The sequence below is a fragment of the Stegostoma tigrinum genome, chromosome 7, assembly GCF_030684315.1.
Source record: "Stegostoma tigrinum isolate sSteTig4 chromosome 7, sSteTig4.hap1, whole genome shotgun sequence".
Taxonomy (NCBI): Eukaryota; Metazoa; Chordata; class Chondrichthyes; order Orectolobiformes; family Stegostomatidae; genus Stegostoma; species Stegostoma tigrinum.
Window position 1 is genome coordinate 29,992,546 of NC_081360.1, and position 15,419 is coordinate 30,007,964.

The window sequence follows — 15,419 nt, forward strand, 5'->3', positions numbered from 1 at the left end:
TGTGCAGGTGAACATCTGCTTAATATGGAAAGTCATCTTGGGGCCTGGGATGGGGGTGAGGGAGGAGGTGTGGTGGCAAGTGTAGCACTTCCTGCGATTGCAGGGGAAGGTGCTGGGTGTGGTGGGGTTGGAGGGCAGTGTGGAGCGAACAAGGGAGCCACGGAGAGAGTGGTCTCTCCGGAAAGCAGATAAGGGTAGGGATGGAAAAATAGCTTCGGTGGTGGGGTTGTAGATTGTAGATGGCGGAAGTGTCGGAAGATGATGCATTGTATCCGGAGGTTGGTGGGGTGGTATGTGAGAACGAGGGGGATCCTCTGGGGGCGGTTGTGGCGGGGGCGGGGTGTGAAGGATGTGTTGCAGGAAATGCGGGAGACGCGGTCAAGGCTGTTCTCGACCACTGCGGGGGGAAAGTTGCGGTCCTTGAAGAACTTGGACATCTGGGATGTGCGGGAGTGGAATGCCTCATCCTGGGAGCAGATGCGGCGGAGGTGGAGGAATTGGGAACAGGGGATGGAATTTTTGCAGGAGGGTGGGTGGGAGGAGGTGTATTCTGGGTAACTGTGGGAATCAGTGGGCTTGAAATGGACATCAGTTTCTAGCTGGTTGCCTGAGATGGAGGCTGAGAGGTCCAGGAAGGTGAGGGATGTGCTGGAGATGGCCCAGGTGAACTTGAGGTTAGGGTGGAAGGTGTTGGTAAAGTGGATGAACTGTTCAAGCTCCTCTGGGGAGCAAGAGGTGGCGCCGATACAGTCATCAATGTAACGGAGGAAGAGGTGGGGTTTGGGGCCTGTGTAGGTGCGGAAGAGGGACCGTTCCACGTAACCTACAAAGAGGCAGGCATATCTGGGGCCTTACTCTAAAGCTTAGAGAATTCTGTGAGAGCCAGTGATTCTTTCTTTTACCAATTTCCAGGATATTTTCCTTTTAACTGCTCAGTTCCCTGGTTTTGTTTCAGCTTCTCCATGACAATGGGCATCACTCCCACATGTGACCCACCGTATTGTTTCAAAGAACAAATTGTATTCCTGGAATAGCCAGGCATTCAACCACTCCCAGTATCATTTTCCCAGTCTTTCTAACCTTACCTTACACTGGGGAACTCTAATAAAGGGGAGGCAATGGCCTAGCGGTATTATCGCTGGGCTGTTAATCCAGAGACCCAGCTAATGTTCTGGGGACTTACGTTCAAATCCCAACATGCAAGATGGTGGAATTCACTAAAATATCTGGAACTAAGAAACTAACAATAACTATGAATCCACTGTCAATTGTTGAAAAAAACACAGCTTGTTCACAAATGTCCTTTGGGGAAGGAAACTGCCATCCTTACCTGGTCTGGCCTACATGTAACTCCAGACCCACAGCAATGTGGCTAGCTCATAACTGCCCAGTGGGCAATTAGGGACGGGCAATAAATGCTGCCTAGTCAGTAACACCCTTGTCCCATGAATGAATAAATAAAGCGAATTCTCTCTCTATTAATTCCACAGATTATCTATCCCTCAGGCAACATTTCAGAAGGATTGCAAATATTTTCACCTCTTACTACTAGAGACTGACCAACTCCCGTATCACTGAATAGGTTACCTTCTTTGCCTACTCCTCCTGTTCTACCTGAGTAAACCCTACCCAAACAGGTGAAGTCTTTGAAAAGATCAGGCACTGTGTTACTTTCCAGCCCATGACTAGGCTGTGCACTCACCTGCAGCTCCTTGACTTCTCTTGGGATTTCCTTTACTACATTAATGATCCCACTGGTTTAGCCTCTTTTATCACATCTTCCTCACAGGGCCTTCCTTAATCCACCATCACTGTGACTTTGTTTGTCCCACCGTTTACAGTGAAAGCATCTGAGGTCTTTTATCGATTTTCCACCCTCTTGCATATCTTTTTTCACACATGGTAAACTGTTCCCAGTGATCTACTCTTTGTTTTTCAGTGAAGGATCTCCCCCTTTCCCAGTTTCTATCCCGCAGGGAATGAAATTGCTGTCGGAAGCTAGATTTCGCTTTATGTACTAATGCGTATTCATCTACCATCTCTGCAGCACCTCTCACTGTTTTAACTTTCTGTTTATCAAGATGAGTTCTGATCATTTCTGGAAGTGAGTTTTTAAACTCCTCCAGTGGAATGACATCTCTACGTTCCTCATTTGTCTTTTCTATCATTCATGCTCTCATCCATCTGTTGAAGTTGCTCTGTACAATTCTTTCAAACTCTATATAAGTCTGACCTGGTTCCTTTCTTACTTTTCTGACCTGTTGTCTGTATGTTTCTGGTGCCAACTTGTGAGCACCCAAAATAGCCTGTTTTACTCTTTTATACTCTCTAGACACCTCCTCCCACAGCACTGCAAACACCTCACTAGCCCTGCCTGCCAACTCGGTCTGAGCTAATTTTACCCACACAGTCTCTGGCCAGTTCTATTTAGCCAATTTCTGAAAGGAAATGAAAAAGGCTTCTACATCTTTTTCATTGAATTTTGGTAATGTTGTGGTATATTTGTATATATCCCAACTGGGTCTTTGGCTATGATGGGTTTGCTCATGATCATCCTCCACCTCACTAAGTTTATCTTCTTCTTGTATTTCCACTGTTTTAAGTTCGCTATTCCTGTCTAATTTGCAACTCGTGAAGTTCAGGCTCTCTCTCTTTCTCTCTTTGCCTTTCCTCTGCTTGTAATGGTAATTCAAACTGTTACAGTTCCCTTTCATTCTCTAACTCCAGTTATGTTATTTGCATTTTAATTTTTCCTAACTCCAGTGCACTTGATTGTTTCTTTGGTATACCTAAATACTTTATTAACACCATTTCAATTTCAGCTTTCTTCTCATCCCTAGTTAAATCCAATTCTAGCCTGTCTGCTAGTTGTAAAAATTTCTCCTATTTCTGTCTTTCTAAATTTTCTTGGCAAATTTGGGTAGCATCTATGACCATCCAAATCTCTTTAGCAATGTTAAGAGCCATTTCCCCACTTTTTATTTAACCAATAACAAGAAACCAAAATTAAACAGATTTTCCCTTTCTCACTTAAGTTTTATTTAAAGATCTAGGACATTAATCTCCAAGTCTGTTTAAATCTGCTGGGATCTTTCGTACAATAAGTCTGTCCAGATCCATTCAGATCCATCCAAATCCATTCAAATCCTGGACCCTTTTGTCCATATGTCATATGCGAGCTGGCCTGATCCTGGACCCAAGTTTCTAGTCTATTATAAAAAGAGGTTGACCCCCTGCCTCTGATACTAAAACTGAAACACCCAGAGAGGTGTTCCCACCCTATAATCTGTTAAAAGAGACCCCAATCTGCTATGAAGGAGTAGTTAAATAAAATACATCCCTACACTCATTTTATTCATTTATCCAACTTTATCAGAGAACAATAAACTCATAAACTGAATAAATCTCTTCCAACTACTAACCATTCCCAAGATTCTAATGGTATGCTGTTCCAATAAATATAATCCCACCTTTATAAACCAAAATAAAAAATAAGTAGAATTTAATCTCTCAAAATTACAGCCAGGTTACATATTCCGGAATGTTCTGTGCCTTCTTGGTGAATCCTACCATTGGGATCACCTTCTCTGTCAAATTCTTTTGATAGGAACATTACCTATTTGTATTGTAGGTACTTTTAATTTAGATGGAGTGCAATCTAAAGCTTAGAGAACTCTGTGAAGCCCAGTGATTCTTTTTTTTAGAGCTGAGTGTTATTCTCTTGGCAGATGGCAGTTTACTCTCCCCTGATTTTCCAAATGCCCTCATCTCTTATACCCTTAATGATGTATCAATTTCTGACAATAGGATTGGTCCTATGCTGTCAAAACTAGCAGATTCAAATTTAATTTGTTTTCGGTGTCTAAGGGCCTGGTTGAAATTAATTAGCCAAATCCAAAAACATGTTGTACTAGTAAAAAAGCTGCTTTGCCTGCCAACAATACAGTCTTTTGATAGAAATGTTTCAATCCAGGTGCTCTGTGCACCTGCAAGCCCACAGATATCCTTTTTGAATTTCTAAGCATAGAAGAAACACATCATCTTTTAAAGGCACCCATGCACTGCTTTCCCCTAAAAAAATTTAAAGATATTTCACAAACAGCAACATTTTACAAACAGCAAAATCTAATGTCTTTCCTCCCAATCCACAAGTACTCTACCCAACCTCTCAACAACATAATCTGCCCACAGTACAACCACAGCCTGACCATTGTATTAGGAAGACAATATGCCTGTCTATTGCCATTCAATACTGAACATTTTCTGATGGTGCTTAAATTAGAGTAAGTAAAGTTAATGCTTTTGCCAGGTAGAATTCACAATCAACCCTAATTCATTATGTATGGTGAGTTCCTGGAGCTTATCTGCTAGCCTTAAAAGACCTTAAAATCTCAAAGAGGCAGGAGAAATTAAAGGCAACGGGCTGCATATAAAGGGGAAAAGTAGTCACAGTCTATATGAAGACACAAATATGTAAAATTAATATTCAAAATGTTCCAAAGACTGTACAGAGTAAATAAAATTATCTACAAAAGACAATGATAGCAAAAGTAAAAATGAAAAGAGAAAACAGAGATTGTTGTTCATTTTTTGAATTGCATGCTATCCATGTACCTCCCCACTCTGACCACATTGAATAATTTGATGGATAGTGAAAGAGCTGTGGCATGATGTTTGACCAGAAGTTCTCAGATGGCATGAACACCTGTGTTGTGTTAAATAGTGAGGAGGAAAGCCTTACACCTTGGTGTGCATTCCCACAGTTCCGTGAAGGCAGCCGGGCAGGTGAATAATGTGGTTAAGAAGGCACATGGAATGTTTGCCTTTATTAGCTGAGGCGTACAATACAAGTGTAGTGAGGTTATGCTGGATATGCATACAACGTTAAGTTAAGCCACATCTGGAATACTGTGTGAGTTTTAGTTACCACACTATAGGAAGGGTGTGATTGTACTCATGACTGTGCAGAGGAGATTCATGAGGACGTTGCTTGTGCTGGAGTATTTCAGCTGTGAAGACAGGCAAGTCAGACTAGGGCTCTTTTTTCCCTAGTGGAGAGAATACTGCTGATGGTGGTAATTGTGGTGGTGAGGGTGGAGGAGGTGGTGGGGGTGGAGGATCCTGACTGCATTGAAAAAAATTATAATAGATAACGAACTAACTTTTTAAAGTTTTCCTTCTTAACCTGGGGGCATGAATTGAAGGTAAGGGGCAGGAAATTTAGAGAGGATTTAAGGAAGTTTTTTTTCTATGTGGGGGTAGTGAATAATTAAGAGTTCACTATCGGAAAGGGTGATGGGGCCAGCAAAACATTTACGATCTGTTGAGATGAAGACTTGAAACTGCAAAGCATGAAAATCTATGGGCTACATGCTGGAAAATGGGTGTAGAATGGATAAGTGTTTGATGACTGGAGACAATTGACGAAAAGGACTCTTGCTGTGCTGTGAAGTTCTACGTCTCTGTGGGAACTACTGCATTTATTACACTGAGGCAGACACCTTGAAGAAAAGCAGTGCAACTTATTCAGCAAGCGATGGTCGTCAGTTTCAGCCTGTCCCATAACGATAGATGTAGGAGATGAAGGAAAGCCCTTAATAAGGCTGCCAGGGTCAGAGATCAAGCACTGATTTTGTATCTAGTAAGACCCTAAGTGCACATGACTGTAAAGATTGCAAGGCAATCTACAATCCCTTTACTGCTGGTCTATACCAAGTGCTACACAACTTTGCAGAGGTTTCATTTTTTTAACCATGTATTCCCAATCCAGCACACAGGCAAGCCAAAATTTACAACCTTGATAGTAACAGCATAATTTATGACGCTTAACATACTCATTAATTCAAAAGGTTTCAACAAAACCCAACTGGATAGGTTCATCCATCATTGCATGTGCTCCTTTATTTTTGTGAAACCTGATAACTACTTTCTTAATTGTAAGGACGAAACTGCAATAACATGGGATTATCATCATCTTCAAACACCCCACAAATCTCAGAACAAATTGAAAAGCAAACATTAGTGTTTCTTCATCATTGTTCATCAATATTCTGGAACTTTCTCGTACTGTGGGTACACGATGACTGCTATAGTTCAAAGGACTAATGTACCTCCACTTTTATAGCCACATAATATAACTACAGTCTGGCCAGGATCACTATATCTTAGCTTCAAATAGAAAAACAAGATGTCACTGAATGAAAGTGAATGTGCATGAAGTAGAAGAGTATTTAGAACTTAGAAGGACAAAACTCTGTAGACGCTGGAAATCTAAAATGAAGACACAAAATGCCAGAAATACTTAATATGTCTGGGCACCATTTGTGGAGAGTAGAACCAAGTTAAAGCTCATTGAAATGGAAAAAAAAATTGAAATTTAATAGGATATTAGCAGGTGAAATGAGAGACAGTGGGGAAAAGGACCCAAAGAGATGGGACAGGGGCGAATAAATAGCAAAGTGGTTATTTGTAAAGGGTCGAAGACACTGGCGATGGGACAGGCACAAAAGCAACAGTGAAAGAAAAAATGAGGCCAGACCAAGAAATTTGTTAAACTCAGTGTTGAGTCTGGAAGACAATAAATTCCACACTCAAAGATTAGATGATATTCCTTGAGATTATCTTGAGTTTGGCTTCATTGGAGGACTGGCAGAGGTCTAAGACTGAAAGGTCAACATAAAAGTAAAGTGAAGAATTAACTTAAAATGAAAGGTCATTGTATGCTCAGAGTCATGGTTGAGGGCAAAATGAATGTGTTTTGAAAAACTGTCTTCTAATCTGTGGCTGTGATAATGGGAACTGCAGATGCTGGAGAATCCAAGATAACAAAGTGTGGAGCTGGATGAACACAGCAGGCCAAGCAGCATCTCAGGAGCACAAAAGCTGACGTTTCGGGCCTAGACCCTTCATCAGAGAGGGGGATGGGGAGAGGGTTCTGGAATAAATAGGAAGAGAGGGGGAGCCAGACCGAAGATGGAGAGAAAAGAAGATAGGTAAAGAGGAGAGTATAGGTGGGGAGGTAGGGAGGGGATAGGTCAGTTCAGGGAAGATGGACAGGTCAAGGAGGCGGGATGAGGCAGTAGCCCTGCCCCCGGCACAACCGCCCCAAGAGGACCCCCCTCTTTCTCACGTTCCACCCCACCAACCTCTGGATACAACGCATCATCCTGCAACACTTCCGCCATCTACAATCCGACCCCACCACCCAAGACATTTTTCCATCCCCACCCCTGTCTGCTTTCCGGACAGACCACTCTCTCCGTGACTCCCTTGTCCACTCCACACTGCCCTCCAACCCCACCACACCCGGCACCTTCCCCTGCAACTGCAGGAAGTGCTACACTTGCCCCCACACCTCCTCCCTCACCCCCATCCCAGGCCCCAAGATGACTTTCCATATTAAGCAGATGTTCACCTGCACGTCTGCCAATGTGGTATACTGTATCCATTGTACCTGGTGTGGCTTCCTCTACATTGGGGAAACCAAGCGGAGGCTTGGGGACCGCTTTGCAGAACATCTCCGCTCGGTTCACAATAAACAACTGCACCTCCCAGTCGCAAACCATTTCCACTCCCCCTCCCATTCCTCAGACAACATGTCCATCATGGGCCTCCTGCAGTGCCACAATGATGCCACCCGAAGGTTGCAGGAACAGCAACTCATATTCCGCTTGGGAACCCTGCAGCCCAATGGTATCAATGTGGACTTCACAAGCTTCAAGTTCGTCCCCTCCCCCCACTGCATCACACAACGAGCCCAGCTCGTCCCTCCCCCCAGTGCATCCCAAATCCAGCGCAGCCCTTCTCCGCCTTCCTAACCTGTTCTTCCTCTCACCCATCCCTTCCTCCCACCCCAAGCCGCACCTCCATTTCCTACCTACTAACCTCATCCCACCTCCTTGACCTGTCCGTCTTCCCTGAACTGACCTATCCCCTCCCTACCTCCCCACCTATAATCTCCTCTCCACCTATCTTCTTTTCTCTCCATCTTCGGTCCCCCTCCCCCTCTCTCCCTATTTATTCCAGAACCCTCTCCCCATCCCCCTCTCTGATGAAGGGTCTAGGCCCGAAACGTCAGCTTTTGTGCTCCTAAGATGCTGCTTGGCCTGCTGTGTTCATCCAGCCTCACACTTTGTTATCTTCTAATCTGTGGCTCTCTCCCTAGTGTAGGGCAGACTGCATTGTGAACAATGAATACAATGTAAAATTGCCATAGTTTTACCAGACCATTGGACTGCTCTCTCATTAGAGGGAAAGATGACTGGTGGTGGTTTAACATGAGGGTCACTATGCGTCAAGCAAGGGAAAGGTCGAGAAGACAGTTCTTCAGAGTAACCTCAGTTGGTTCAGGAATTGAACCCATACTATTCGGGTCACTGCATCATAAAGCCAGTCATCCAGTCAAGTAGATTGAAAGAAATGAATGTAAAATGATGCTTCACTTGAAAGGCATGTTTCTGATGCTGTGGTCAATGAAGGGAGAAGAGGATAGATGTGCATTTTGCTCTTGCTTGATAAAAAATACCATGGGAAGATTCGAAGTGGGGAGGTTAGAGATGATTGAGAAGTGGACCAGGATGCCACAGACAGACTGGTTCCTTTGGCTGCAATAGGAAAAGTGTGAGGAGAATATGGTTAGTGGTGCCTTCAGAAATTACAAATCTTACTTTACCTTTAAGAGAGGGTTACCTTATATATGAGAGGGAAACATGAAATGTAGCAACAAGCTCTAAAAAGGAATCTGGGTTCTTTATACATGATAATGAAGTTGTAAATTTGGACATTACTTAGTTGTTTCAAATTCTATCTGCAGTTGTCTGGATTTCTGACATCTAGAAACACAGTAGCTACATCTAGGTGCGGACTTGGGGGATGCAGAGCATGAATGCCTTTACATGCATTTCCTGCATCCTGCCAGCCTGCCTGAGGAGTCCTCAAGATCAGGCACCAATTTAGTGATGTTCCCCATGAGGCATCCAATCTGCTCCCCGAGACACAGGCTCCCCTCTCCTTGGGGATTCATTCCACCTCCCACTCCTCATCCTACAGTTAAACCACACACACCTCTCCACATGTGCATAATTGACTTTTGCTTCAGAATAGCCAACTTCCACTATCCCCACACAGACAAACCTAGCCCTGTGGCCTCTACTGACTGGAGCAATCAGGTCGTCTTCTGGACTCAAACGGATCAGCGACTCTATGCACTTTTTTTTTGATTCATTCTCAAGTACACCCTCAGTATGTCCTTATTACTCCATGGTTTGAGCGTAAGAATCATGAGTTCCAAATGAGGTTGCTGACTTGCTCGCTACGCTGGCTTGTTTTTGTTCAGATGTTTCGTCACCATGCTAAGTGACATCATCAGTGGATTCTCTGATGAAGCGATGTTATTCTACTCCGTTTGTAATTAATATTGTCTGGTCCATTATAATGAATAGTGCCATTTCCGGTTTTGATCTGTATGGATTTGTATATGGGGTTCAATTCTATATGCTTGTTGATTGAAGTATGAGTAAAAAACCAAGCCTCATGGAATTCCTATGTGTGCCTACGTTTGGCTTGGGCTAGTATGGTTACCTTTATGGTTACACTTACAGGATTAAAGACTCCATTCCCACAACATACAGAATGAACATGGTTTACAAAATCCCATGAAATGACTACCACAAACATTACATCGGACAGACAGGAAGGAAAATAGCCAGCTGAATACATAAACATCAACTTGCAGCAAAATGGCATGATGAACTCTCCTTAGTATTGGTACATTCAGACCATCAAGTTAACTGGGACAAGGTAACCATAGTAGCCCAAGCCAAAAATAGACATGCACTGGAATTCCTAGAAGCATTGTTCTCCACCTATACTTCAATCAACAAACATATAGAATGGGACATCATGTACAAACCATACAGATCAAAACCGGAAATGACAGTACTCACCGTAACGGACCAGACAGTATAAATTCCAAGTGGAGTAGAATAACATTGCTTCATTGGAGATTCCACTGATGATGTCACCTAGCATGGTGATGAAATGTATGAGGAATAATCCAGTTCAGCGAGCAAGTTAACAACTTCATCCACAACCTGAGTGAACTCCAAATTCTTTGGGATTTTCTGATGCACTCTGACCGGTGGGTCAGGTAAGTAAATTCTATGGCAAAGTGAGGGTGAAAAGATTGGACTGTGAAAGAGAGAGAAATATCAAAAAAAAGAAAAATCCTGAAAAATTTAAGAATTGAGATAGTTCTCTTGAAAATGGCCAAAGAATTAGGAGCAAATTGCCAAGCAAGTCAAGCCCTGAGGACCTAGATGCTGTAAAACAAGAAGTTCAATAACCTCACGTGTTCACATAAGTGGTCAATAACTGCATCCTCGCACACCATGTTCTCTCTACTAACTGCATCTGGAGCATTAGGCACTGCTCACATTGCCATATCTCCATCACTAACCTATCGACAAATATACCAATTAAATCTCATACATGACTTTCATATGCCTTATATCTTACACAGAATTCTTACACCTATGACTATGGCAAACTCACATTACACATCTCACAGATTACACACTCCGACAGTTATTCTACCATAACAGTCATATCACCAAACAGATCATACAACACATCATGACACATGTCCGCCTCACTAGCAGACCAAGGTGATATATGAATGGAGACAGCATCAACAAACCAGAGGAGGACATTCATAGTTCCTAGCTCCCACACAGGAGAAAGTGCTGACCATTAATGGAAAGCTGAGACCGTAGCCAGTGGTGAGGTTAAACATTTTGTCTCGCTATCTAATCCTTCTTCTCATATCCAACTTTCTCTCTTTATTACACACACTTGTAATTTACAAGTCATTGGTAATAAAAGTAAGCATCTGTTACTTTCCTTACTTCTTGCGACTGACTCTTAACCAGGGCTTTTTCAGTGTCATATACTCAAGATCTATAACCTGATTACGCATGAAAGGAGAAGTAGTGATAATGATACCCTGTCAAATGATTGCACACTGGCAACAATCAGTTCAGATATTGGTATTTTGTACGTCTTTGAGTACAAAACTGAAGGGTGGTCTGCATGTGGTGAGACACATGACACAAGTAATATGCATAAATGTGCTTGTGGTTCAATGGTACTGCCCCTACCTCTGGGCCAGGGAGCCCATGTTGAAGTCCCACCTGCTTCAGAGGTTTGCATCAACATTTCTGAACAGGTTGATAGGAAAAATATTTACAAGTATATGTAGTCAGAGCAGAGACAAAGGAAAGTAAAGATGTCAGATCACCAAGAATGCAAAGGTTCTGCTGCAGACAACTCAGTAGAGAATATTGATGGGTAAACCAACAGAAGAATGCTAATAGGAATGCACACTGAGATATTCAATACATTGGAAAGCATTCTGGAAAGCTTGTGATCAATCTCAAAAAAAAATTGTGGCCCCCTGCTTAGTACAGAGCTTTGTTCAGAACCAGTACTTCAACCCTTTCACTGTGCAAGTAGTTTCCAATTCCAATAGTACATTGATGAAACCTCCAATAGCCAGTGTCACAGTTTCCCTTGGAGCGCCACAACAGGCATGCAATATGGAGGTGTTGCAGTGGAAACTGGGATTACAGTCATATATAAGCTTAGCCTCCAGACCCAGATTGTTGCCATAATGGTTGAGGATCATCTGCAAAATAGCTCACATGGTGTTGCAGCAAGCTAGCAAATTGTTCTCTCCCAGATAACTAAGATTACTGAGGTCAGGCAGTGGCTCCATAGAGTATGAATCCATTGTCTTCTTTCAGCTTCTCACAGTCATGTCATCATGCCTTGTTGCCCAGCAACTAACTTTATTTTGCCTTGGTAGCTGGAATATAACTGATACCACCTACTGCCACTGTGTGACATCTTGCTGGATTCTAATAACTGACCTTGTGATTTGCCACAAACCAACAGTACATTGAGAAAACCCCTTTTGTCTCTGGTAAAGGGTAGAGTTAACAGAAAGCATTCATGAAATGATAAATAGTCAGCATCATAGGAAACCCTCAATGCCAATTAAAGTCTTGTACATGCTCTACCTGCTTTCCTCTATCAGAAGTAATCTAATGTAGTCAGGGAGTTATCTTAAAAGAGAGAGAATTATAATGACCTGCCTTATACAGCAATCAACAGCAAATGCTGAAATGTTCAATACCTCCAAATTTTTTTTTAGAAAAGCAACAAAACAAAATAATTGATTATGGTCACCTTCACAGACACTAGCAATGCAGTCTTTGCCTTGATCTGAAGATACAGCTGTGGCTGTAGCAAGTGACAGATTTCCGAGAGGACATTCCTGTTGACATACGAATGTCTCACACATTGTTCCACACTGGGACTCATGTGGAGAATTGCTGCCTGAAAGCCTTGCATGCTTTTGGCCTCCAGCTAAAGCTTTCCTCCCTCTTTTAACAACATGTCTTGCTCTTCACAGCCTCTGTTTACACCCCCACATCTAGCTGTATTGCAAGGAGGATTCTTACTAGTGTTGAAAGGTAATTGGTTTTGGTTTGTGCATAAGCTTGGAAGTCACCTGAGACTCTTTTAGCAGTTACTAAACCAATCCATGCAGATATTTGCAATTTAAACAATGATAGGAAGCACTAAACACTTGTATAATAGTAGCAGCAGAAGAAATAAATCAACAACTGATCTGCAATGGTGATCCCATTGTGTAACATTTAATGGGGTGAGGGTGTGTGTGTGGGGGCGCAGTGTGCGGGAGTTCTTCCAATTGCTGAATGTATATTCAACAGTGTGAGTTGACAAGAGGTTGTCAGTTGGAGTGCTCAACTCCAAAATTTCACTGCTAGTGTTAACTCAGCATTGCATGATAGACAGTGCCATGACCTATCTAGACTGTGTGCTTCAGATGAGGTGTTCATTGCAGTGTGCTCTCTCACTAGTAAGGTGCAATTCAACCATAAGTGTATGCACAACCAGTGTGGATGCCAATCTGGTGGTACAGTGGTAATTGTCCCATCCAAAAAATGGATGCTAATATACACAGAGTGTCTCTCCCCCTCACTCCATCCATCTCCTGCTGCTCAAATGGTGTTACTTTGCATTTATTAACTTTCAATATGTTAGTAATATCCAGCTTTCCCTACATTAGGCATCTACCATTTCATGGCTGTAGTAGACAATGGAAAAATAAATGGTCATTATGTTTCTTAAAGCACCCATGTGCAGTTTTTAAAAAAATTATTTTGCCAGGTCTCAGTTGTATCCCTAACAGAGTGACTCTGAAGACTGCCTGCACATTTCTCACAAAAGCATGGTATTTCATCGTCACAAGTGCACTGGCTCTGAATGAATTAAACACCGGAAAGTATAAAGAACTGTGCCAAACACCGAGATATTTCCAAATCTTTTATAAAACTATGAATGTTTTGAGTCGGGATCATTTAACACACACAGCTATTCACAACTATCTGAAGCCCATATTCTGCACTCTGGTGGCTGTAATCTCAGAGCATTCACGGTTCTGACAACATTTAAATTGAGGAATCTGAAAGGGAGACCAATGAACTCTTCCTCAAAAGTGAATTTAAATAATTTGGTGTTTGATATTTTTCACAGGGAATGCATTATCCGCAAACTGAATTTTTTCAAAATCGAACTTATCTAGAAACTCTAACTTACTGAGCGAAGGCGGGCGAATGGACTATCGGTCACCGGGAACTCTGCCTATCTTTCATTTCTGGTCAGCTGCCTTGCTGCTTGTTTCGGCACCCCCATTGTCTCTGACCATGGTGCTGAAACAAGAAAACCAGCTGCAGCGCTCCCAGAGGGAAATGTAACATTGGGAACAGTAGCGGATATATTATTAAACAATTCGAAAGGAGAGGAGTGGGCTGGGTGATTTCTAAAGTGTCTCATTGTTCAGCCAAGCAATTTATTTTGAGCCGTCGGAGTGAATCGTGCTCGGTCGCTCCGGGAGATCCTGGAGCACTGAGGGCTCCAACGTACAAATGCTGCCCTAATGTAACGGGTCGTTTTACAGCTCTGTGCATGTCATATCACAGCTAGTCCATAATCTCGTAACAAGAAGCCGATACATTTTCCCTTTCAGTAGCAGGCGGACTGAACGTTGTAATGAAGATAGCAGACACCCCCAAGTCCTCGGTTGCAGAGAAGGTGTATATTCAGTTTACGATTTCACTAAGTTGAAGTGAAAGTGTGTTCTTACAACTACAACACTGTCTATGCGTTCGAGTGTGCTCCATCTATCTTTACCGAAGCCGCGGCACTGGCAGGCAAAGTTTTCTGCTTTTTTTATAGAGACGTAAAATTTCCTCTTATTAAATAATAAGCTTCCCGGACTGATACAGGAAACATCCCTTCCTTCCTCCCACACCTAAACTCACCCGGTCTCTGCGCAAAGACATACATTGATGTAGTTCACTTACGAGTTCCGTCGAATCGTGTTGCTATTGTATCCAGAAAGGTGTTCTGAGGCGCAAGCAACCCTTTCATGACAGGCATCTTTTCGTGTGCTGACAACAACAGCCGTAGCCATTAAAAAGGATTAAACAATAGGGGACTATACGAGTGTAAGTACATGGGCATAGATCTCAATGAGTCAGCCCCAGGCACCCGAACACTGGTGTTGACTTGCACACTTTGGCCAAGCTGAAGTGAGCATTGCTTCTTCAGTCCAATTTCCCCGCGAAAGCCGAAAAGTTGATCACAAGTTTAGCCATCGGCATACTCGAGCTTCAAGTTTTGGGTGGGGTGGGGAGGATGAATGAGGGTGGGGTGGGGGATGACAGTGTGATGCTCCAGCGTGTGTCTCGTTTCTCCTCTGATAGCCTGAGTAGTGTGAAAGCGCTTCCACCGCGCCCGCTTTGTCCAAACAGACGCCGTGTCACATGAGTAATAGGGTCCAGGATGATGGGGAGGATCTTCAGGGTAGCAGCCGTTCCCAGGTAAGATCAAATTGGCTGGATTATGTGCATGTTTTAACATTGCAAGCCAATGAAAGGCGTACCTCACATGAATGTATTAATACCATAGAGAAGAACCTGATTTACATTCTGCTAATTATATCCCTTCCCACACTTTTCTCTGTATTACTTCATTCTCACGGGGCGACTGTTGAGAGCGTTTTCACACAGTTGCTAAATAAGAAGGGAGACGAATGTGAAATAATATTCAATTAATAATGAGTATTAATAAGAAAAAGCCATTTCATCTGAAGATGACTTCACTTAATACGTCTTTATATTTATGATGTTATCAGTTTCAGAAGTTAGGCTCCTGTACATTAACGCACTCCATTTTTCAAACATAGTCTTTACTAAAGGAACGGGAAATCAAAGCTTGCACATTATTTCTTAAATAGACGCTTACACAGAAGCAAAATTCCCTTGTTAAGG

At 42.7% G+C, this 15,419-nt stretch overlaps 1 protein-coding gene across 1 annotated transcript in view; it reads right to left on the reverse strand.

Moving 5' to 3' along the window:
• The window catches only part of kcnh3 (potassium voltage-gated channel, subfamily H (eag-related), member 3), a 587,271-nt gene extending 572,430 nt beyond the window's left edge, over positions 1-14,841 (reverse strand). Inside the window, exon 1 of the mRNA XM_048534608.2 lies at positions 14,451-14,841. Within this exon, the coding sequence (XP_048390565.1) occupies positions 14,451-14,526 (76 nt within the window). The 5' untranslated portion in view covers positions 14,527-14,841. The remainder of the gene's footprint in view (positions 1-14,450) is intronic.
• Positions 14,842-15,419: the final 578 nt, after the last annotated feature.